Source organism: Danio rerio, chromosome 15, assembly GCF_049306965.1.
Source record: "Danio rerio strain Tuebingen ecotype United States chromosome 15, GRCz12tu, whole genome shotgun sequence".
Taxonomy (NCBI): domain Eukaryota; kingdom Metazoa; phylum Chordata; class Actinopteri; order Cypriniformes; family Danionidae; genus Danio; species Danio rerio.
The window spans coordinates 5555001-5581718 of NC_133190.1; the positions used below are offsets into that span (position 1 = coordinate 5555001).

Sequence of the window (26718 nt, forward strand, 5' to 3'; positions counted from 1 at the left end):
AAGAAAACACAGTTTTGCAAGCTCTGCTATGTACGTATTGCGTACGGTTCGTCCGATAGACAACACCGGATCGCGATCCTCCGCACGCCCCCGTTGCAAATCACACTCAGGCCCTGTTTACACTGTCTTTGTTTTTAAATGGCATTTTAGAACGACAACGATTTGACATCCACAGTGGCGTGTAGCATTTCTGAGCAGCCCTCCTTCCTCTCTACCTCTGAAAATGCACATCACGTGACCACACAGACACAGACAAAAACAGCCATGCGCTCCAGACAGCAGGTCTAGGCAGTCAGAGGACTGCTTCAATCTTTCACTCACTTGTACATAGTTAGTTTAGCGAACACCTCAGATACTGTTGGCTGGTTCCTGTTGGTTGTGCGTCTTTTTTTACCGACGCCATTATACCGACACAGATCACTGCCTATTCACGAGTCCCGCAGAAAAAAGTGATTGACAGGTGGTAATTATGTGTGTATCTTGCCTTTATTCATTTACTTTATGATTTGTTTATGGGTAAAACAAAGACCATGCAGGTCAGGAAGTTTAAACGGTAGGCTACAAATAATTAATTGGACATTAATTAATTAAATATTCATAATCGAAAATCGAATCGTGCCTTTAGAATCGAAAATGTAATCGAATCGAGGATTTGGAGGATCGTGACACCCTTATTCATCACCCATGATCAGTGATATTGATACCTGGAGAGGCATGCTAGGAACACATAGCACCAGGATACCCTAGTCCAGTGGATAATCAAACTTGTAGTGATTTCATCTTATCTTTGAATATACAGTATGTTTCGACACTCAGGTAAAGAGAGGGACAGAGCTGCCAACTGATCTCCACATGGCCTGACCTATGTCAGTGGGATTTTTAACTTTCACCTCAAGAAGAGGGTGGCTGGAGACTGAGTAAAGCTGAAGAAGGAGTCCTACCAGATCTGGTGAGCTCTTGCAGCCTAGGCAATCGTGGAAGCAATTTGGAAGCAACTTGGGCCTGGGAAGAGATTGGGGAGACCATGTAAGAGGAATGTCAATCAGCCTTAAAGAGATATATATATATATATATATATATATATATATATATATATATATATATATATATATATATATATATATATATATATATATATATATATATATATAAATAAAAGAGATTATTTATATATATATATATATATATATATATATATATATATATATATATATATATATATAAAAGAGATTATAGATATATATATATATATATATATATATATATATATATATATATATATATATATATATATATATATATATATATATATATATAAAAGAGATTATAGATATATATATATATAAAAGAGATTATATATATATATATATATATATATATATATATATATATATATATATATAAAAGAGATTATAGATATATATATATATATAAAAGAGATTATAGATATATATATAAAAGAGATTATAGATATATATATATCTATAAAAGAGATTATATATATATATATATATATATATATATATATATATATATATATATAAAAGAGATTATATATATATATATATATATATAAAAGAGATTATATATATATATATATATATATAAAAGAGATTATATATATATATATATATATATATATATATATATATAAAAGAGATTTATATATATATATATATATATATATATATATATATATATATATATATATATATAAAAGAGATGATGGATGGATGGATGGATGGATGGATGGATGGATGGATGGATGGATAGATAGATAATAAAACCAATTGAAACAGCAAGTAGCAGTTTACATCTTCTGTAAGTCAAGGTAAAATTGCAGAAAAGTCGTATTATTTAGTTCTGAATAAATAAATAATAAATTAATAAAGCATAGACACTTGTGCACAATTGATCTTGTTTCCAAAAAAAAAAAACAGATCTCAATCTCAAATCAATATTGAGAAACAAATATCACCACTTATAAATTGTGATTTGCCACCATCTAGTGGTATCTTTGGGATAGACTTTATCATTATATATGCTTAGCAAAATGTTTTTTTGGATTTCGATTTCAGATAGATTTCAGGGTCTTTACAAAAAATAGAACTCAGCATCTTTGCTTGTGTTACCAATTTAAAGCTTAACCACTCTCATATTTGAAATCTAAGTAAAAATCAGGCAATTAAAACAACACATAACAGCATATAACAGTAATGAACACACGTTTTCATTTGAAAACCTGCTGAATGCAACTATCATCGTGTCCACATGGTGGACAACATGTATAAGGAATGAAAGCCTAAGACATTTTCTGACAGTAATACTACTGTGCCTGTTCATACTTGAGCAGAGAAAATGTTCAGGGGTTTTTTAATCATGACAAACTTTCACACGTGCAGTGCTATCCCAAAACATAGTTAATAACTAATAAAACAGTTAATAGGCTATATCCCAGGTCCAGTTTTCAGATGAAAATGGCTCAGCTAGCATTTAATTGGAACTACTCAAAAACAGCAGATCTATAGGCAATATATTTTGGTGCATTTAAACAGAACATGTATATCCATTAAAACAAGAGTTTGGTCACATAACATCAGTAGTGAAAGAAAGTTACAATGTGTGTTTTTTTTAAATGTTTTTCTTGATTTTTCCTGTTTATTAAAATTTGATTTCATATTTTTCCTTAACATATTCATTTGCATGTGCTTATTATTGGGCAGTCATTTAAAGTTTATTTTCATTAAATTAGTTTCAGTTTTGGCTTTAACACTGACTACTCTTGTCACGTTTAGCGTGATCAAAACAGAACAAAAACAAAAAGGTGCGGATCCAAGTGCAGATATTTATTCACAGTGCAACAAACAAGGTGATCAAAATACAAAGTAACAAACAAACGACCAAACTAGAAACTAAAACAGAGACAAGGCTCAGAAACAATAACTCTAAAAACTAGACTTTAGCAAAAAATACAAGAACAAGAAACTCGGTAGCAAAACTTACTAGAACTGGGGACAAGAACGACAAGGAAGACAAACGACGCGATCCCAAAACAGAGGTGAAATGGTAGTAAAAAATAGTCCAGATAATAACAGATGTGAGGACAGGTCAGTGTATATGTTCCGGTGTATGTGCGTGGTATGTATGGGAATGTAGTTTTTTCTTTGGGACGCTGTCGTGCCAACTGAGTCCTGGTGCACTACAGCGCCCTCAGGTGGTCACTGACGGATGTAACAAATCTAATGTACTGTATATGCACCAGGCCCACAGCCAGCCTATTGAAAAGGGGACTTTTTTGCTGTTATCCATCTCAAATTATATTGCAATTCAGTGACATTTTAAGCACTAATTTGTGCTGGATTAGCTATTCGGATGGTGATCATTAGCACACTTTTTGATGCAACAAAATACTTCCTTACATTTTTGTTCTTTTCAAAGTTTTTATCATACAATTTTTTTTTGTTTTGTTTTAAACTACCCTACTGAAAAAAACCCAGCTTAAACCAGCCTAGGCTGGTTGGCTGGTATTAGCTGGTCGCCCGGGCTGGTTTTAGAGGGGTTTTGGCCATTTCCAGGCTGGTTTCCAGCCATTTCTAGCCTGGTCTTAGCTGGTCAGGCTGGGAGATGACCAGCTAAAACCAGCTTGACCAGCCTAGCCAGGCTGGGTGCCCAGCCAAAACCAGCTATGTCCAGCTTAAACCAGGCTGGTCAAGCTGGTTTTAGCTGGATTTAGCTGGTCATTTTCCAGCCTGACCAGCTAAGACCAGGCTGGAAATGGCTGGAAACCAGCCTGGAAATGGCCAAAACCCCTCTAAAACCAGCCTGGTCGACCAGCTAAAAACAAGCCAACCAGCCTAAATAACTACCTTTCTAATCATTTTGGCCACCACTGTATATTTTAAAATTCCAAAATAATTCATATGTTGTTAGTGAAGAGAAAGTGAGACAAATTTATAATTTTACTGCCTTCCGAATGACCCAAAAGTCCATTCTGAATGAATGGTGAAAATAAAAAGGGATATCAGAAGAAAAATGGCACTAGTTAGCACACTTTTTCTTTCCCAAACACACGTTTTAGATGCCATTTATCAAACTCAAGTTAATGAACTGACTCTTTCACTATATTAGACTTGTCATGATACTGAATGATAAGAAAAAAATGTCAATTTCCCAACATTTAAGGCACTGTTGATGGCTTTCTTAAAACAGCGTTGATTTGCCATTGTGTTCACGTGCTCAACAGAAATGACTGTGATTGGCCAAGAAGGTCATCAGTTCTACCTTTGCTGTTTACCAAGTACAAACACAGACGAGCAATCTGCTTGACTCGACTGATCTTCAAGGCTGCTTCGCGATCCACTGTCCGTGCATCTGTGTTTGCACTGGGTGAAGAGCAGTAAACTGATGAGCTCTGGTTAAAACTATGGTAAATCAGTACTGTTTATGAACGCGTTCAACAGCGCTTGAATGTTAGCAGGAAATGGAAGTTTTTAAAACTTCAGTACCGGGGCAATACTGTTACAGACAACCCGAGGGTGTGCTACAGAGGACTGCAGTGTTTTATTCCTCATGGGTTACATAGGCTGAAGCAGGAAAGCGTCCCCATGGTGTTTTACTGGTGCCATGAACTGAAGCCTAGGAGGACACTTGAGCATATTACTCTTAAAGAGATTGAGATTTAGTTTGATGCCTAATCTGCTTTTAGTTGTTTAAATTAAACTTACTATATAATATTAAAGCGATGTTTACACCATTTCTGCATTTTAAAATCTCGGCAACAGCCGGAGGTTTATATTCCACAGCATGTTGCTGCAATGTTTACAGTGCTGGTCCTATACTTCCTCGCTTTGGTTTTTTAAAATGGCGGCCACGTGAAATAAGAATATTGTCACTCACACATAGAGCTGAGATGAGCCAAAACAAACTCAACAAAATGTAAATCCTTGTAATGTTTTCTTTGAATGAGAAAACAACATATTTCTTTACATAATTGTGAAGAAAATGTTGTAGTCTACAAGACTGGTTACTTAAAAGTCTAGTTCAGGCCTATTCATGTTCTTTGGACCTACATTTTTTTTCTCTAAAACCTATTAATCATGCATTATATATATTTTTTCTAAAAACGCAAGCATGTACATTAATAATTATCACATATTATTGTAGCACAGTTTGTGCTGAATACAAATAAAATACATGTTGGCCAGTTTTATGTAATAAGTAGCTGAAATAAGCACAAATGTCAGGGCATGTCAAAACATCTTAAGGCCGATTTATACTTCTGCATCAAGCGCACGCGTATGCTACATGAACGCATAGCATGGACGCATAGCCCTCGTCACTGACGTGCACCTCTCAAAAAACTTAGCTACACATCGCAACAACGCGTAGCCTAGCAGTGTTTACTGTTTACAAGGAGCTCCGGATGGAGACGGTTGCTTCGTGGTTACTTTATGGTTAAAGCTGTTGCACATCCGCCGGTTCCTGCCTCAAAATGAGCGAGTTTGAACCACTTGTACATCAAGGAAGTGTTCAGAAAAAACAAAACACCAGCGAAGAAACTCAACACAGAGGAACATTAACACCTACTGCCAGCTAGTGTTTCGGAAGTGTTATTTCAGAGTTATTTCAGGCCCCGTTTACACTAGTGCGTTTTAGTTTGAAAACGCATAAGTTTTGCTACGGTTACGCCATCCGTCCACACTACGCCAGAGTTCTCGAGCGCCGAAAACGGAGCTTTTTGAAAATGCTGGAGAGGCCGTTTTCATTCCGAAACGCTGCTGCTCCGTCTCAGTGTGGATGGGGAAAGACGGAGACATCTGAAAACGGAGGCGGGGCTGCAAACGTTCGCCTATCTGATTGGGGCTTTTCCTCAATATTAAGTAGCCTACACACACAGTTCAGTCTCGCATCCTCTTCTTGTAAGTTAAGACTTCGCAAGTTTGATCAAGGCTGCAGTCTCTTCTCAGTTTGATATGGAAAACATACCGAGGACACGGGTAAATCTTCAAAGGGAACAGTGTACTTTATAACTTCATTCACATCACCCTGGCTTTGTTTCACTTTCTCAACAATAAAATGTAAACTTGATTTAAGGAGCTGCCTATGTTCTTTTTAATATTAGCAACTTAACAGACAGCAGAAATGTTGAGGCGTCGTGCTGCATGTATGAGCGTCATCTTCTCTGTGTGAATATTTATAACAAAACGGAGCCGATAACAACTGCCTCCTTTCAATTTCAGTGAAAATACGAAACGCACCCTCTCTTTTGCTGAATATCAGTTTTAATAATCGATAATTATAAAAGTATAACATACAATAAGTTTATACATTGTAGGAAATAAAGGCAAGCGATCAGTCAATGTACCTGGATTAATCATTAACTTATCTTTGCGCTTAACCAAAACATGTTACCTGTGAACAAGTAACTTAATAGATTCCAATGACCAAAGTCAGGGAATTGGCCTATGTCGTTAGATAAAGACAACAACATGAATGAAATATCACGTTTAGCAAATATAGTGAGATTAGATCCAGCGGGAGATGCTTGATGAGCAGTCCGACAAGCAGAGCTCTCATCTGGGTAGAAATGCTGGAGCGCTTGCCCGAAAGTGAGTGTGGTCATGTGATGTGCGTTTTCAGCGTTTTGGTGTGGACGGAGAGCTGTTCAGAAACGCTGGGTAAAACGCGAGTGTGGACGCGGATCGTTTTCATTCTACAACGCCGTTTTAAAACTAAAACGCACTAGTGTAAACGGGGCCAAAGTTTGCAGAAGTATGAATGCACGGCTAAGCGCGTTGCATGTGCCATAGGTCACGCCAATCACTTGATGCAGAACTATAAACCAGGCTTTAGTGACCCCAAAATCACCTCAGACACCTGAGGATTAACCTCAGAGCAAAACAATGGAAGTCTATGCAATATCATATGATATCCTAGGACAGGGGTGCTCAATCCTGTTCCTGGAGATCTACCTTCCTGCAGAAACACACCTGAACCAATTAATTAGGACCTGAACACCACTTGATAATTACAGGCAGGTGTGTTTGATATGGGTAGCAACTGAAATCTCCAGGAACAGGATTGAGCACCCCTGTCCTAGCATATGAAAACAAACCTATGTGTGTGTATGTGTCTGTGTATGACTGCACATTTCCACTGTAAACTTCTTTAAGAGGTATGCATTCCATTTGTGATTATCTTTAATTGTTGGTCGCAAAATGCAAGAACTCAAGAAAACAACTGGACAAAAATGTAATCCTGTTTGACACCATAAAAAAATAGTACTCCTCTATGGGAGTAGTTTACAGACTCATGGGAACACAACATTGTGTATTAAGGGCTGATGATATGTCAAGCTTTTATTCTACTCTAACAAATGCGACAAGACTTCTCGTCTGGAAATATAAAGGGTTTCTATTTAGCAATGCAATGTGGAGAGCACAGCTCGATGATTGTGGGTAGATTTAGCATGTCTTGTTTACTCCAATATACACTTTAAGCTTGTCATACCGTGGTTTTATTTTTTTACTTTTAACTAAATGCATGTGAAGTTTTTTCTTCTGCGTTCATTGGCACAACACAATTGATATGACACCTGATTAAGCCCTATGTAAATTCTTTGGTATTGTGTAAATACAAATTTTTTTTACTTTTGTATTGTGTAAATTGTATTTTTTTTTAAGCATGAAGGATCTTACCCCACAAAATACCTCATTCACTGAGTTCAGATTAAATGGTTTCTACAGCCTTGGAGAATGGAGGCCTTTTTTATTTATCCCATTCTTTCTGATGTTTATGTTGGCAATCACAGCAAATTCTATTCTTATATATTTAATCAAAACTCAGAGGTCTCTGCATTCTCCGATGTATGTATTAATAGGTGTAATGGCAGTTGTAGACTTGATTATGCCTTTATCTTTTGTTCCCAACATGCTTCTTAGCTTTTTATTCAACTGGAGTGGGATATCTCTAACTGGTTGTTTGATACAAATGTTCGGCATTCATTTTGTGGGATCATTTCAAGTTACTCTGCTTTTTTGGATGGCGCTGGATCGTTATTTTGCAATATGCAAACCTCTTTATTATCATAAATACATGGAAATGTCTAACTTCCTTAAGTTTGTGTTTGCACCAGTAATCCGAAATGCACTCCTGATTGTCACCATGGTCTCGCTGGCTGGAAGACTGTCATTTTGTGCAACAAATATAATTGATCACTCTTTTTGTGAGCACATGGCATTGGTTCAGTTAGCATGTGGAGATATATCTGCTAATAATATTGTAGGTCTTCTGTCAGCTTTCCTTATAGCGGCTACAGATTGCATTCTTATTACTGTCTCATATATTGTCATGTTTTTCTATGTTTTGAAATCTGGAACGGCTAACATGAAGGCTTTAAACACTTGTGTTACTCACTTAATTGTGTTGTCAATTAGTTTGACGTCTGCCTTGACTGCATTTTTGTCATACAGAATACGCAATAATCTTTCTTCTAACAATCGTATATTTATAAGCACAGTGTACTTATTTTTTCCAAGTTGTCTACATCCGTTAATCTATGGATGGAGAACTAAAGAAATAAGACAAACATTTCTGCAGTTTATACACAAAGCACATATATTTCCTTTGGAAAAATAACGGATGCATAATTATACTCTGAAAATGGACAATTATTTTAAACAGTGAATTGATTATGCACTATATCGATTATACAGAGAAAATGTACACATACAATCTGTTGTTCCAGCCTGATCTCACGTGAAAACGTAACTATTTTACATTTTGTCAGTTTAGTGGCTAATTCGTACGAGTTCAGTTTCAGAAATTGTATGATTTTTAAAAAGGAGACATGGCACCCAACCGTCATTGGGGAATGAGCAAATCGTACTAAATTGTAGGAATTAGATTGTACGAATTCATGCGAATTAGCCACTAAATCAAAAAGTTACGAATTGCCGTGAGATTGCGTTGGTTGTTCTGTTTATAAAAGGCATAAATGTCTTTGTAAGAACATGTAAAACATCTTAATAGGGATAGGAAGCTGTACAATGATGTAAAAATTTAACGTTTTTCTTGACATTAGTAAATGATGGCTTATTTGAATTCACGAACACTAATCAAAACACAAGCTATATGATGTCTGTAATGCTCATATACTAAGTAAACATAGTACATATACTATTACTCTATTGAGTCTTAATTCCATACCTACCATATAGGCCTTCTGAACAATGCTAACAAAAATCTATACTGTATTTTACAGCATGTGATATAAGCAGAATATTTAAGTTCTTGAGTAAACGGTCAACATTGTAATAATATATAATAAATAAATTGTAATATTTAAATGTGTGATCCACAGTGAGCAGCTTCAATGATTGCCTTTCCCAAGCTATGAATTTCAAAGTACAGTTGAAGTCAAAATTATTAGCCCCCCCTGAATTATTAGCGACCGTGTTTATTTTTTTACTCAATTTCTGTTTAATGGAGGGAAGATTGTTTCAGCACATTTCTAAGCATAATAGTTTTTAAAAAACTATTTCTAATAACTGATTTATTTGATCTTTGCCATGATGACAGTAAATAATATTTTACTTGATATTTTTCAAGACACTTCTATACAGCTTAAAGTGACATTTAAAGGCTTAACTAGGTTAATTAGGTTAACTAGGCAGGTTAGGGTAATTAGGCAAGTTATTGTATAACGATGGTTTGTTCTGTAGATTATCGAAAAAAAATTGCTTAAAGGGGCTAATAATTTTGTCACAAAAATGTTTTTAAAAAAATTTAAAACTGCTTTTATTCTTGCCGAAATAAAACAAATAAGACTTTTTACAGAAGAAAAAATATTATCAGATATACTGTGAAAATTTCCTTACGCTGTTAAACACCATTTGGGAAATATTAAAAAAGAAAAAAATCTAAAGGGGGCTAATAATTCTGACTTTAACTGTATATGCTTGACCATATATTAACGGGATTGTATATAAGAAATACAGAATAGGACTTCATTCTGCCAATTGAGCAAATGTATTTATTTGTTTTGTGATTTTAAAATAGGAAAACATAGCAGGTAAGAGACCACCTTTAACCATCCATACACTATGTTTAAACCTGTGGTTCTCTATCACAGGCCTTGCATGTGCTTTGCATATTTTGAATGTCTCTCTTATTTAACACATCTGATTCAGAGAAGCATCTAAGTGAAGCTCCATGCATAAACTGTATTCCCACTGACAAGGTCACTATTCACCTTATTCTCAGCTGTCGAGCGGGCGCTGCCATTTGAATCTTTTTGTCTCGCGACTTCCGGTCCCATTCACTTTCATTCATTTTTTGACGTTGACAACTGCTCGTTACGCTGCTTGATGTTGCAATTTAATATTTTCTTATTATATTATGCTACTTGGTCTGTGTAGTCATGCAAACATTTGTTTGTTGAGCAAGTAGTTTGGCCATTTTCTGCCGTTTATTATTCCTAGTCATTTCTCCCATAGGCGACTGAATCGGAAGTTCTAAGACAATCGCGAAAACAGGCGCACTTCCGCATTTTAGAATAAGGTCAATACAAATTTTGACGGTCCCATTAATACAGGGGTGGCCAACCTTGTTCCTGTAGAGCCACCTTCCTGTCCTATTTCAGTTGCAACCCATATCAAGCACACCTGCCTGTAATTATCACGTAATTGTTCAGGTCCTAATTAATTGGTTCAGGTGTGTTTGATATGGGTAACAACTGAAATCTGCAGGAAGGTGGCTCTCCAGGAACAGGGCTGGCCACCCCTGCATTAATATATTGTTGATTTTAAGTTACGTTGCAACTACATGTCAACTAATTCTCATTTGAGTATTAGTATACTGTAAGGATAGTGTTGGGGTAAGGGCTAGTCTAAGTTGCCATGTTCTTGCAAAGTGTCTTATAGGGAGGAGAGTCTGTAGTCTGTTGGACCAGTGTCAGCAGATATTAAGCAGACAGTCTACTAATATTCTAATGAGAATAAGTTGGCATATGGCTGGCGGCATCTAAAAATTATTTAGTGATTATCACCTATAAAAATATCTCAATATCTGATTACATCATCTCTGCCCTATATCTGTCATGATACAGCACACAGGTGCCACTGCCAGCCCACATGCATGCACATGAATTTGTACGATCTAATTCGTACATTTTAGTATGATTTGCTCATCCCCCAATGACGGTTGGGTTTAGGGGTGGGGTTAGGTGTCACCTCCTTTTTAAAATCGTACAATTTCGTACGGCTGAACTTGTACAAAATTAGCCACTAAACTGGCAAAACGTAAAATACCTACGTTTTCTCGTGAGATCAGGCTCGGCCCTCCAGGACCGAGTTTTGAAACAGACTGACTTGCATTTACAGACATATTAAAATATTTTGAAATACACAAAATGTTTTTGGGCTAACCCATCATTTTAAACATACATTAAATTTGAACACAGTAACATTAAATTGAGGTTACGGATTTAGATATTGTAACTCAAACTGACAATGTCACATCTCTATATATTATTATAAACACTCAAAAATATATAAATACAATACTTTTGTTTTTGCTCCAATTTTCCTGAGCTGAACTCAAAGATCTCACACTTTTTATGTATATAAAATGCCTGTTGTCCCTCAAATAGTGTTCACACCTTAACAGTCAATGTCACACTATAGTTTGTGCTTGCGAAATTTTGTCTTACGGTGCCGCGAAAAGGGGCGGAATAAAACAATATGATTAGATGTTGATAAAAACGAGCGATTGCTCCTTATTTTACATTTTCTGTACAGAGCCCTGCTGAAAAATCCAGCTTAAACCAGCCTAGGCTGGTTGGCTGGTTTTAGCTGGTCAACCAGGCTGGTTTTAGAGGGGTTTTGGCCACTTCCAGGCTGGTTTCCAGTCAAAACCAGCTATGTCCAGCTTAAACCAGGCTGGTCAAGCTGGTTTTAGCTGGATTTAGCTGGTCATTTTCCAGCCTGACCAGCTAAGACCAGGCTGGAAATGGCTGGAAACCAGCCTGGAAATGGCCAAAACCCCTCTAAAATCAGCCTGGTCGACCAGCTAAAACCAGCCAACCAGCCTAGGCTGGTTTAAGCTGGATTTTTTAGCAGGGAGTAGTAAGGTTTTGATTTTCTATTGGTTTCACACAATCATGTGATGCGATTTTGCAGGTCAGAGTTCACCAAGCTTAAACGTTCAAATGCAGAAAAATGCAAAACTTGTCGCACAAGCTTGCGTTTCTGGTCTGCTGCATTTGCTTGCGTATGAATGGAAGTTTATGGGGTAAAAAGTGCGGTGTGATTGTATCTTAAATCTGTGTTAGTGAGCCCTTCTTCTTTGCCGAGATAATCCATCCACTCACATATATGGGAAATCAAGATGCTGATTAGACAGTGTAACGGAGGCCAGCTAGTGTGTGCTGTGCAGGTAAACCTCACTCCTCTGACCTCTAAAGGTGCTCTAGCGACAGATGCTAGAGGCCATGGTCTTTAGCCTCCTTGGTAGAGCACCCGACTTCCATGCGGAAGGTCGCCGGCTCGATACCAGCTCGGAGCGGGTTGGGTAGTGTAGGACTGGCGGCGCTGCATTGGTGCCGTGACCCGGATGGGAGTGAGGTTTAGGGGGGTGAGTGTAACGGAGGCCAGCTAGTGTGTGCTGTGCAGGTAAACCTCACTCCTCTGACCTCTAAACGTGCTCTAGCGACAGATGCTAGAGGCCATGGTCTTTAGCCTCCTTGGTAGTGCACCCGACTCCCATGCGGAAGGTCGCCGGTTCGATACCAGCTCGGAGCGGGTTGGGTGGCGTAGGACTGGCGGGGTTACAAAAGCATGATAATTTCACAGTTGTTTCTTTGGCTGGCCACAATAAAATGACACTCCTAAATGTGCAGTTTTATAAAACTGCACAATTGCACAGATGTAGCAATTTCTGAAGGAGTGTGCAGTTGGCATAACGACTACAAGCATGTCCACCAGAGCCGTTGCCTTTGATTTAAACATTTCTACCATAAGCCAGCTCCAAATGTTTTAGATAGTTTGGCAGTACATCCAACCAGCCTCATGCAGACAATGTGTAAGCACACAACATTCGAGTAACACTTCCAGCATTTACGACAATCATACCTCCAAACATTTGTCCCTTAAAATCCAAGAGACCAGGGGCCTCATGTACAAAGACTTGCGTGGAAATCTTACTAAAACATTGCGTACGCACAAAGCTGTAATTGTGCGTACACAGAAAAAAATTCAGATGTATGAAACACTTCGTACGCCGAATCTCACGCATATTCTTTTGTACATCTGAATGAACGTGAAACTGAGCGCAACATGCACGAGCACAAAACCCCTCCCTGCCTCCTCCCCCGTATGAATATGCTAATGACTATGCTAATGGCAAAACCCAACGAAAAAGCAATGTCAAAAGCAAGCAAAAAGAGAAACTCTGAACAGAATGTGAATTGGAGGTGCTGCTTTCGGAGGTAGACCGGAGAAAAGCGGTGTTATTTGCAAGTTTGTTCTCCGGAATTAACAACAAAAGAAAAAAATAGAGTGGGAGAGTTTAGCTGATGCGGTCAACACAGTTGGGTCTGAACATCACACTGAATGCATTAAAAAAAAAAGAAATAGTGTGGTTTATATCTGTAAACTGTGGCAGGAAGCTTATCAGACTCAGTGGCGCTACTCGTAAGACGCATGTGATCATGAATTGACACGTTCGAGCGTGAACTCGGCTCGAATCCAGCGTCTGATGAACTCTTTCTTGTTTTTTCCCCGCTACATATCAGATTTTGCCAACTATTTATCACGAGAAAGACAAGTAGGAATCATCAATAAGTTCATATCAATAAGCATCATATTTTATTTGCACATTTATTGAATGGAAGTGTTTCTGATTCACGCATGCAAATTCATCTTCAGATAGTGTCTTTATAGCAATGTGTGTGCAGTAGATTGCTCAGATTACATTGGGAAAACAGGCGACTGCTGCAAATTGTGCTTTAATGTTCAGCTGTTCAAATGTATGGTATGGAAACCTTATATACCTGCTGAACCTGTCTCATACAGCTGCCATTGCAAGGCTCAGACACTTTGAAGAGAGGAATTTAACACAACTGCCTCTAGGAGTCGCCAATGGAAATAAAACAGACACGCACAAAAAATGTGCGTACGCCTGCCAGAAAGCTGCCGTGAACCTGCGCACATTCCCACGTTCAGTTCATTGTTAGTAAATCCAAACGTGAGCGATTTTGAGCGTGAAACCTGGCGTACGCAAAGTTTTTGTGCGTACGCAGCGTTGATACATGAGGCCCCAGGGGGATAGGTTCGGGAGTGAGGTGTCAGTTTAAGTTAAGCTTCTTAATGTACATATTATACATTTATGTGCATCTTGTTTTTTTCCAGTAAGCATTTTTATGCAATACTCTAAAATGTATATAAAAATAGCTGTATGGAAACATTGCTACAAATACCTACGTATAATTAGTGTTATGGTTCAAGTGCAGTTTTTTTTTTGGCAAGATGCAGATACAAAAATGCAACATCAAGGTCAGCTGTTATTCATAGCCTTTACCTTTCTTTTAATGTTGCTCAGTTTTATCATTTTAAAACTTTTAAACCGTTTAAATCCCTAATTTTTTTAATCATTAATTAATATATTAAAAAAAAGTGATGTAATAAACTTGACCTAGTGTTCAGTAAACAGAAGCTGTAATTGGCCATATGTATGATATCACTTGTGGCAATTCATGGACAAAGTCTAAATAACAGACACAAGATAATTGGGCCCTTGGTGGCACCTTATGTTATTCTCAGTCCACTCTGGCCTTGCTTCCCTGTCCCTTGAGTGCTATTTGAAATGCTTATTTGCAAGACAGTAGGTCTGACCCTTGTTATTGTACAAAAGCCATTTGGGACCTTTGAGATGACTTGTCAAATAAACAGTTTAGTAATGAGTAACTTTAAAGCTATGGAGACTTTTTATTTCCAAAGCTGACAGCTAATGCATGATATTGTGTATTCAACAAAATGTACTGCTCTGATTATAAACAGGCCTGTAAGGCATTGTGTATATTTATTTTATACTTGTAATATTGTTTTTTTTTTTATTTATAAAATAACATATTCACCATTCCGAGATTTTAAAATATGCATGCTTAGACCTACATTATGCAGTTTATTTAAAAATTTAGTGCCTAGATATATCAGTGTTCATGAAGTTGTCGAGAACAGACTTACTTCTAACATTTTTTTCTAGAATCTACCCTGACACAAACAGGAAAACACATGCTCATGTGCTCATATGAAACAGGACTAAAACACAAAGCCAATGAGAGCACTCATTAACCGTTTGTTCACAAAAAAAACAACAACAGCACGTGGTGCTACCCCTGCTAAAAAATCCAGCTTAAACCAGCCTAGGCTGGTTTCAGCTGGTCAACCAGCCTGGTTTTAGAGGGATTTTGGCCATTTCCAGGGTGGTTTCCAGCCATTTCCAGCCTGGTCTTAGCTGGTCAGGCTGTAAAATGACCAGCTAGATCCAGCTAAAACCAGCTTGACCAGCCTGGTTTAAGCTGGACATAGCTGGTTTTGGCTGGGCTCCCAGCCTGTCTAGGCTGGTCAAGCTGGTTTTAGCTGGTCATCTCCCAGCCTGACCAGCCAAGATCAGGCTCGAAATGGCTGGGAACCAGCCTGTAAATGGCCAAAACCCCTCTAAAACCAGGCTGGTTGACCAGCTAAAACCAGCCAACCAGCCTAGGCTGGTTGAAGCTAGTTTTTTCAGTAGGGACATACAATCGCAACACAAAACAGAGCACAGGACACAAACACATGATGAATTAAAAAGCACCTACTGTATGCTCACAAATGCAGCATGAATGCTCAGATACCAGCACCAACTGAAACAGAAACCAACTTGACTGAAGCGAATGAAACAGCATGCCACAAACAAACAACAAACACACCAGGAGCAAGCACACATGGTCTGAGCCTCCTCAGGAGTGAGCACACACTCACTACATAGACGAAAATGAGTACCTCGCCGAGACTGTGCATTCAGAACAAAGACAAGAGAGGCATAAATGACAAGGCATAAGCAGACCTTGACTCTGCCATCACAACAAAAATAAACATGACCGAAGTGGCAGAGTCCTGACACTAGCCTGGGCTTGGGCTGGCAGGGGAAGGAATCTGGGCATTGCAGGCAGAGCAAGGAGCGGGGCATGGGCTGGCAGTGCAGGGAGTGGGGCAAGGAACCTGAGTGGTGAAGGCACTGGGCCATGATCTGGGGCCGGAGCCAACACTAGGCGATGCTCTGGGGCTGGATCTGGTTCTGGTTGGTGCTCTGGGGCTGGAGCCAACACTGGTGGGTGCTCTGTGGCCAAGCAATCCTTTCTCCTCCAACGCTTCTGTGAATTAGGTGGGGGAAAGCTGGCCACCTCTTCAGACACTGCAGTGCACATCACTACATTTGGAAAGCATTTAGGCTGTTGCATTTAAGCTGTTGTAGGCATTTAAGGAACTGGTGCTGTAGCCAATAAGATTGCTGGAGAGCCAGTTCGGTCACCTCTTGGTGGGGGACGGGTGAAGCAGACCCATTCTTCCTCCTCTTTGGAAGTCTGTGAGTGGAAGGGGTAGTGGATCAAAGGGATGCAGGCCCCTGGCTTTGGTAGATGTCACTCACAAACTGCCAAAATGTTAATATCCCCAGCATTTCCATCTCCGAAGCCTGAAGGAGGATGTTGAAGCCTTCTTCAGTACTGCCATGGTAAAATCAAGCCCCTCGGCAGTGTAAATAAACAGGTAGGCAAGCTACCTGGCCCAGGCCAACTTGTACTATCAGCGTTCTGGTGTGAAAATGACGAGGACTCAAATGCAGAATTAACAGATGGATTTGTTCATTTTAAAAAAAGAACCAAAACTACAGAGGGGAAAAACATTAACAAAACAAACTTGAATGTCTGGACGGGACTGGCAGGAAGAGCAGGACAAGACAAGTCAGGAACACAAGAAAAAAAGACAACCATAAACATCAATGAGCTGCCACAGGACAGCAGACATGAGGAAGCTATACGCTTGTTTCATGCGGCCGCCAATTTTAAGAACCAAAGCTGCTGTGGGAAGAAACCCGGAAGTATTGGACCAGCACTGTAAACATTGCAGCAACATGCTGTGAACTACAAACCTCCAGCTTCTGCCGAGATTTAAAAATGCAGAAATGGTATAAACATCACGTTAATATTATTCAGTAAGTTTAATTTAAACAATTAAAAGCAATTTAACATCAAACAACATCACAATCTCTTTAAGAGTAATATGCTCAAGTGTCCTCCTAGGCTTCAGTTCATGGCACCAGTTAAACACCGTGAGGACGCTTTCCTGCTTAAGTCGATGTAACCCGGTGAGTGATAAAAACACTGCAGTCCTCTGTAGCACATCCTCGTGTTGTCTGTAATAGTGTTGTCCTGGTACTGAGGTTTTAAAACAAAAGCTAACATTGCAGCGCCGCTGAGCGCGGATGACTCGACTGATCTTCACGGCTGCTTCGCACTCCAGTCTTAGTGTATCTGTGTTTGCACTCAGTGTACCGTTCTTACCCAGTGCAAACACAGATACACTGAGACTGGAGCAAGAAGCAGCCGTGAAGATGTCACGTCATCAAGCAGATCGCTCGGCTGTGTTTGTGCTCAGTAAACACCAGAGGGTTAACTGATGACCTTCTCGGCCAATCAGCGCTGTTTTAAGAAAGCCATTAACAGTGCCTTAAATGTTAGTGGGAAATTGACGGTTTTTCTTTTGATTCAGTATCGTGACAAGTCTAATATAGTGAAAGAATAAGTTCATTAACTCGAGTTTGATAAATGGCATCTAAAACGTGTGTTTGGGAAAGAAAATGTTTGCTAACTAGTGCCATTATCCTTAACTTAGCTGAAAATGAGCTCTGATATCCTTTTTATTATCACCATTCATTCAGAACAGATTTTCGGGTCATTCGGAAGGCGGTGGAATAATACATTTGTTTCACTTTATCTTTGCTGATAAGATATACAGCCAAGTGCACAACGTTCCTATGCAACTCCCAACAATACTTCTGTGTTATTTCCCACCGCAGCCTCGACTTCGCTTTTAAAAATGGAGGCCGCGTGAAATCTAGTCTATAGCAGGAACTTAACAAAAAAACAAACAGGTCAACAGAATAAACTAATAATGGGATAACCATGATGGAAGGGACTAGACCAGGGGTCATCAACCCCAGGGGCGCCCCCAAGGGGTGGCCAGGGGTGGCCACGGCCACCCCTCGGTAAACTCTGGCCACCCCTGTGGCCACCCCAATATAATTTTGCTGTTGACATTATTGATTTAAATGAACTAATAAATTCCCAATATTTAAATAAATAAACAAAATGCAGTCACTAAATTATTGTTGGTGTTACTGACGTAGCTCTCCTCCTCTGTTTCAATGCTGGTGAAAGCAAACTGACGCATGCGCACAGAAAACCATTCCCGCGTGCCTCACGCACTCCTGTGTGAATCCCGGTTGGTTGTTTGCATGCACGCCGACAAAATAGGCGCCGCTCATGCGCCGTGAAACCGGAGTAACAGCCTTTTGTGCAGAGGTGTCGGCACGCAGCGAGTTTTGAAAGTCGACTAAAGTTTATATAATATGATGATGATGATGTTACTTTCACTAAGCATGCCTTTAAAGCAGAAAGGAGGGATAATGAGTCAGGGAGGTAAGACTTCATAACATGATTTCTAAGCCATGATCTGGTCTAAGACCACAGATAATTCTATAATACATTTTTTTTGTATTCTTTAGAATTGTCATAATTAATTTTCATGCAAAAGGTTTCTTAAGTGATCTTGGCATATCACTCCAGTTGTTGTTTTCCTGTAATATTTAGGACTGATTTCTGTTACTTATTTAAAATAATAATTGTATATAAGAGAGGTGGGGGGTGTATAGGGTGGTTCGCCCAGGGTGTCATTTAAACTAGAACCACCACTACCCTCCCCGATCGTCGTTGACAGCACGCACACACCTTCAATAGAAAGCAATGGCTATTTAATATTTACCTTAAGCTACAGTATATCAATAGAAGAAGCTGCATTAAATGGCTCAAAAAGCAATATGGATAAATAATATTATTAGGTATAGTGAGTGTGTATATAGTAATGCCTTTTGTTCAGTTTGTTCATTTGTTTGGGTTATTAATAAACTCATTATTCTTTCATTCATTTTCTTTTCGGCTTAGTCCCTTTATTAATCCAGGGTCACCACAGCAGAATGAACCGCCAACTTATCTAGCACATTTTTACACAGCAGATACCCTTCCAGCAGCAACCCATCACTGGGAATAATAAACTCATTAATCTTCATTAATTTTAGACATGGCAAATACCGTATGATGTACAATAAAGGCGCGTTTAAAAAAGAAGTTATTTATACAGTATATGAAAAGTGTTTTTAAACTAAACATAGATTTTTATTTGGTTTATGTACTTGCTGAATTATTTCAAGGAATAAATTGCAATATTTCAAGAAGAATGAATTAAATGAATAAAAACTACATTATTTATTTTACCAGAAACAAAAATATAACATTACACTGAATTCATAATTTTTTTTGTGTGCCACCCCAAGATTTGGTGCGGCCTCTTCTGGCCACCCCTAAGAAAATTTTCTGGGGGCGCCACTGATCAACCATGTTTCTGGATATCTACCGTCCTGCAGATTACAGTTGCAACCATGATCAAACACACCTATCTTATCACGTGCTGCTTTAGGACCAAATTAATTGACTAATTAAGCTCTTACTAGGCTTTCTAGAAACATCCATGCAAGAGTTTTGAGGCAAGCTGGAACTATAATCTGCAGGACACCGGCTCCCAGGACCAAGTTTATGCATCTCTGGACAAGATAATAGACAAGAGAGCACATGACACAAACAAGTTAACACAAGTCATGTGCTCACATGAAATGGGACTAGAACACAAAGCTAATGAGAGCAATTTGTTACAAAATTGTGCTGAAAACTCTAAGATAAGTCTTTCTTTCTCTCCTCTCTCTCTCTCTCTCTGCTATCTGAACCATGCCCAGGCATGTTTCCTGGTTCTCTTGAAAAGTGTGAGTGCTCTAAATTGGGCTCAGGCACGGTTCAGTTGGCCGGCTCTGGCCCGGCTGGAAGAGCTGTGCCAGAGCATGGTACACTTGTAGTGTGAGTGCAAAGCGTGCCTGAGCCCGAAACTGAAGACGCGACGTCACTTTTAGGGGACTGTTTCATATGGATTTGTTAATAATTCTTAATTGTCAATGAACGCAAACTGTCATAGTTTATTAAAGATGCAAACCCCTCACTGTACCTACAGTAAACCTCCTAATACCTGCAGCACGAGGACTTTTATGATAATTTATGAGTGTCAAAAGTAGTGGAACTGTTAAGCAAAGTGTTTGACTGCATATCAAATGACTAAAAATAATACAAAACAGTGTAACTAAAGCAATCTCCACTGTGCTGAGCGAGAGCGCTTCTCTTCCTGTTAAACTGGACAGTCGCATCATTGATGATGTAAGCGTGCTCCAGTCCAGTAGGTAAAAAATGCAATGTGAGTGCAGGCCGAGGGGGAGAGGGGCCGGGGGACAATTGCTCTTTTGCACGGTTCCTGGCAACTGTGTGAGTGCTGCCTCTCTCTCTCTCTCTCTCTCTCTCTCTCTGGGAGTACAGTCATGAGACTGACAAAAAGTATTTAGATCCTATGATGTTTGTCAAGCCTCCACTACACTCTTACAAGTAAACATTCAACACAACTTGTCTAAAAAAGGCACTATTTCTCGCACAGATTAGAAAGCGCAAGATTTGTATTTCATGCTGAATATATGACGGTTGATGCATTGTTTTTTGTTTTTTTTACTCAACTTCAAATGAAGCTTTTTAAATTAAAATGATTATTTATTTATTAACTTGTTTTTCAGTTTATGTACATCTACAGTACATAAACAATGATTTGGAGTGACATTATATTGATTTCCATTGTATCTTTGTGTTTTAAAAAGTCAACTTGATCAACTGCTGTGACATTTCTCATCTCAAAAGGCTTTGCAGAACAAGTTTTCAACATGATGAACCTTACTGTACAAAATACTTCATTCAAAGACTTTAGATTAACTGGATTCTTCAGCCTAGGACAATGGAGGCCTCTTTTATTTATTCCTTTCTTTTTTATGTTTTTGTTGGCGATCACAGCAAATTCCATTCTCATTTATTTAATCAAGACGCAAAAGTCTCTGCATTCTCCAATGTATGTATTAATAGGTGTTATGGCAGTGTTAGATTTGATCTTGCCTATATTTTTTGTACCTAACATGCTTCTTAGCTTTCTATTCAACTGGAGTGGGATATCTCTACCCGGTTGTTTGATACAAATGTTTGGTCTTCATTTCATTGGAACATTTCAGTCTACTTTGCTTTTTTGGATGGCATTGGATCGTTATTTTGCAATATGCAAACCTCTTTATTACCACAAATCCATGGAAATCCTTAACTTTCTGAAGTTTGTTTTTGCACCAGTAATCAGAAATGGACTTTTGACTGTCACCATGGTCTCGCTGGCTGGAAGACTGTCATTTTGTGCAACAAACGTGATCGATCACTCTTTCTGTGAACACATGGCACTGGTTCAGATAGCATGTGGAGATACATCAGTTAATAATATTGTAGGACTTCTTTGTGCTTTCCTTATAACAACTGTTGATTTTATTCTCATCACTGTTTCTTATGTTGTGATTTTTTTCTCAGTGTTCAGATCTGGAAAGGCTCACTTAAAAGCCATTAACACCTGCGTCACTCACATCATTGCTATGACACTTAGTTTGATTTCTGCTTTGACTGCATTTTTGTTATACAGAATAAGGAATAACATTTCTTCTAGCAACCGAATATTCATAAGTATTATGTACTTACTATTTCCAAGTTGTCTGCACCCGTTAATCTATGGATGGCGAACGAAAGAGATAAGACAAACATTTCTGAAGTTCATAAACAGTGCAAATGTCTTCCCTTTAAAAAAATGAGTGACTTTTCTGATGGGGGAAAAAGCTGTATGGTACTTTTGTTCATTTATTATTGTCAAATTGATGTCTATATATATATATAAATATTGTTTATGTGTATATAGTTTATGTCAATACAATATATTTATAATATATTTATATATTTTATAGTTTATGTGACAATATATTTCATGTGTCTCCATATATTGTGATTATATTTATGTAAGCTGTATTGCAATATATACTGCAATTATTGCTGTTTTCATATATTAAATAAATACATATTATTTTACTATTTAAGATATTGTTATGTATACTGAAATATATCCCACATTATGTGAAATTATAAACTGGAAAAGACATTGTATGTATGTAAATATATGTAAAATTATATGAGATAAGTTACCTCAATGTACAGGATAATCAAATTATATGAGAACATATGTCTTAAATATGTTGAAAAATATATCGATTTATATTACATAATATTTAATACATACATATTATTATATTATGTATTGTAGAAAATTGAATTTGTAGGAGAAGTTCAGTGCTAAATTTAGAAAATGTACTTGGCTTGAAAAGAGTGTTACAGGGCTGGATAAGGGCTTTTGATGTGATGCAATTCAACAGGAAAAGTACGCTAGTTGATCTGCCACATTATGCCATCCTTTATGCATGTATACCTAACCTGATCTCACAAGGAAATGGAAGTATTTTACGTTTGGTCAGTTCAGTGGCTAATTCGTACAAATTCATATGATTTCAATCGTACGAAAATGTACCATTTTAAAATGGAGGTGTGGCACCTAACCCCACCCGTCATTGGGTGATGAGCAAATCAAGTTGTACGAATTAGTCACTAAATCAAAAAGTTACGAATTGCCATGAGATTGCGTTGGTATACCTCTATGTTGCTGTGTGAAGGAATGAAATATCATGTTGGTGATGAAATGTTTGACATGTGGAGGCATAAAATGTGGACTCAAAAAAACAATGTAATAGCTGCTGTTGTTGATAATTTAATTTATAATACACTCATCTAACATTTTACAATATATGATTCAATACATAGCCCTATATGGTCTATCTTTATGGCTATATAATGTAAAATACTGTATAATGAACTTTATGCAAAAATCTGATTTGGACTATTATTAATCAATCTCTCTGCAAACATATGCATGAGCTCATAAAAAAATACATGCAATAATGTAATATTGGTGTATTTTAATATATAAATCAATATATAGAAATAGGATGTCCATCCATAGAATGCTATATATTTTCAAATAAATGAGGAAGTTTGCAATACATTGAAATATATTTTCTAATGTATTGCAATATAAATTCTAGTATGTTGCAATATATTTTTGTTTTGTAAGAAAATTTATAGATTTTTTTTTTTTGCCTGAATGAATAGTTTTGAAAAATCTGACATATATGCTCTGTAAGCAATGCTAAATAAAGACAGCTACTACTTTTTGATATTTTAATATGTTGTTATGAAAAGCGAGCATAGGAGCAGTATATGTACAGTAGTCTCACTCGTCTCTGAAAGACCTTTTGACTGGCTACGAGTTGAGCAGAAACAGTAAATTAAATAAGTTAGTTTCAGTCCAGTATTTTTTAAAATGTGTGATACAGTTTAGCTTGTTTCCATCCAACAGTGTTGATAACAGTTCAATGGTAGGTGAGGAAAAACACATTTCTGTATGCATCATAAAATTACTGACAATCCAAAGCCCAAACCCCTTTAAACAGAGACTTTTGTTTGAGTTAAGATTCATTTTTCAACTTTAAGAATTGGAAAATCCACAATTTTGGTATAGCCAACCTGTCTGTTTAACCACTTAAACTCTCTGTGATGTCATCGACTTTCGCTTTCAGATTTAAAGGGCTAGCGTTGCACCAGACCCCCGTAAGGGGTGTCGTTTAAAAGTGTAGAATCTATATTTTATGTACATATGCATCACTTTGGTTTTTATTCTACTGTATAAAAGTTATTTACACTTAAAAACACAGTATTTTAGAGACCCGAGCTAGGTATTTTACATTGGTTCATTTTCATATGACACATGTACAAGTTATAGCTCAAATGAAAGCTCTTGCCGGTGCTCATACGGGTCTTGCATTCTTTTTACTGAATTATATTCATATGCCAAACAGTTGTTGAATGAATTGTGGTGTTTCCATGGCGCAGAAATGTAAACAATGCATTTATGATCACTAAGCAGCCCCAGATAGCACAGACAGCTGCTATCTCTTACCTTATGCTGTGCCCTTCAGGGCCATTCTCCTCTGTTTTTGAGGTGATGTGCTTAAGTAATCCTTTTATATGTCTGATGTGGTCCAAACACAGTGAATTATGTTTGATCAAACAAAAGAATAGTGAAATATGAAAACAATGATCGCTCCCTGTGGCTTGTACAGCACCTCTCATCAGTTGGAATGCAATAACTTTTGCAAAGATTATGGTGGAGACAGACATTTTTCTTTTTTCCTATGATTACAGACATGTGCAGGAACCACCAAAATTAATTACAGCACGCTAGACCACACAGAACCTAAAAGGTACACTTTCAAATTTGAGTTTATAAAAAAAATACAAAAAGCGCCTCTTTTTTTAGGTGTTTATAATAACACAGACGACATATACAGTTATTTTAAACACTTTCAATAGTGTTTTATGAACATTCAAAGGGTTTTCTTTAAAATTATACCAAATTTTTGCATTTACACCTCTGCATGTGGATTTGGGAAGCTTTTAAATTTGGGTAGGCAAAATCCAGGCGGAAATCCCCAAATAGCAGCAGAGTTTAAGTGGTTAATGTAAGAATTACAGTCCTGTTTCAATGCCCATTATGTAACCTTTGAACACATAATTTCCACTATTTAATTTAATTTTGGCATGAAACAACATACACCAATAACTGACGAACACAATTGGGTGGCAACCTTCTGGTCTCCATTATGAAGCCAGTACGGAAGTGAATGAGTGAAGCAAACCAAACTGACATGCTATTTCAGAGCAAATATTTAGAGTTGCATGGTAAACAATATAGGGAGAGACTAGGCGGAATAGCGCTATTTACTTGTGTTTTGTTGTTAACCTAATTAAAATCTACATTATCAATGCAGTAAAAGGTCCCTTATGAAACTGAAAATAATTATCTTTATTAATATTATTATTATTATCTATTATTATTATTATTATTATCTATTATCTTTCATCAGAAGATTTAAGTGGCTGAACAACACTTTTGTGAAGATATAACCCATTTGTAACAACAACACGTCAGCTTTGCGTGAAGCTAAAACAGTTTTTAAAACAAAACATGACCTGTCTAAGAGAAATCCTTCAGCCATTGCCATTCTTTCTCCAGCGTGCAAAGGTAACTCCAATATTGATTCAGGTTTTTAAAAAGTTTTGATTCAGCAGGTTTTTACCGATCGCGCACGCGCTCTCTCTCGTGAACGCGCAGTGGTCGGCGGAGCTCCGTACAAACGGCTGCGCAGTTGTTCAAATCAGCATTTGCTGACAGACAGATTGGGCTACTTATCTGAATTATGAGAGATGTTGGTCCGACTCTATTTAATTGGATGAACATTTTTAGTTTTATGCCTTACCCAAAATACAAAAATACCAACACATTCTCACAGCAATTTGTAACTTTTTGATTTAGTCACTAATTCGTATGAAATCGTACGATCTAATTCATAAAATTTAGTACGATTTGCTCATCCCCCAATGACGGTTGGGTTTAGGGGTGGGGTTAGGTGCCACGCCTCCTTTTTAAAATCGTTCAGTTTCGTACGACTGAACTCGTACAAATTCGCACGTATTAGCCACTAAACTGGCAAAATGTAAAATACTTACGTTTTCTCGTGAGATCAGGCTGAAAATACATACAAGCACATTTAGATCATTTACTTTAATCATTACTATTAGACTGTGAAGAGACTTTCAACCAGCGCAACAAAAAATGCTTCTGAAGACAATCACCTACTGCGCCTTTAAGTATTGAGTAGCAATTAAAACTGCAATGAACTTAGAAGACTAAATCTGACTAACTAAACGCCACTTCAAAATAATAAGGCTAAAGGCAAAATTAGAGCTAAAATTAAATCAAAAATTGCTCTCAAAATGAACACTGCATTGTATGTTATTAGTGACTGACTGTTGTGTATTCTGTTTATGTACCTGAGAAATCACTCATTTCCTCTTATTTCAATTACATTTTTGCATTGCTGCTACACACAATAGCCAAAAATGAAATTCTTTGAGCTGAAAAACAATTACAATGGATTTGTAGTGTAGTCCAAAGTACAAAAAATATTAGCACTATTCCTATGTGGGAGTTGCGCACAGACTTATGGGAGCAAAACACTGTGTATTTAGAGGCTATGATATGTCCGCTAAGCTTTCACTCACACTACTAAGACAAGACATCTCATCTAGATACAAATTTAAGGGAATCCAATGAACGATTGAGTGTTTTGGGTAGATTCAATGTCAATTTGTATTTAATCTTGTATACTTTATCTTGTTTTATGAGCATTAGCAGTAAACAAAGAAAGCATGACCAAGTATTATTTTCTTCTTAGTGTAATCAGATGGGGAATGTATTTCTAAGGAATTTTTTATGTCTAAAAGAGTTCTTC

General features: G+C 37.6%; 4 protein-coding genes across 5 annotated transcripts in view; 3 read left to right on the forward strand and 1 right to left on the reverse strand.

Annotated features, from left to right (window-relative positions):
* The window catches only part of mxf (myxovirus (influenza virus) resistance F), a 250491-nt gene extending 236874 nt beyond the window's left edge, over positions 1-13617 (forward strand). For both annotated transcript variants that reach the window (XR_012391244.1, XR_012391243.1), the window contains one exon: positions 13167-13617. The gene's annotated coding sequence lies outside the window, so the exon portion shown is untranslated. The remainder of the gene's footprint in view (positions 1-13166) is intronic.
* brwd1 (bromodomain and WD repeat domain containing 1) overlaps positions 1-26718 on the reverse strand; it is a 1114832-nt gene that overhangs the window by 513673 nt on the left and 574441 nt on the right. The gene's annotated exons all lie outside the window — the stretch shown is intronic.
* Positions 7684-8637, forward strand: or55a1 (odorant receptor, family 55, subfamily A, member 1). The gene is given in 1 exon segment (NM_001130802.1): positions 7684-8637. A coding segment is annotated over 1 exon segment (954 nt).
* On the forward strand, positions 21121-22074 carry or55a2 (odorant receptor, family 55, subfamily A, member 2). Its single transcript, NM_001130817.1, is given in 1 exon segment — positions 21121-22074. A coding segment is annotated over 1 exon segment (954 nt).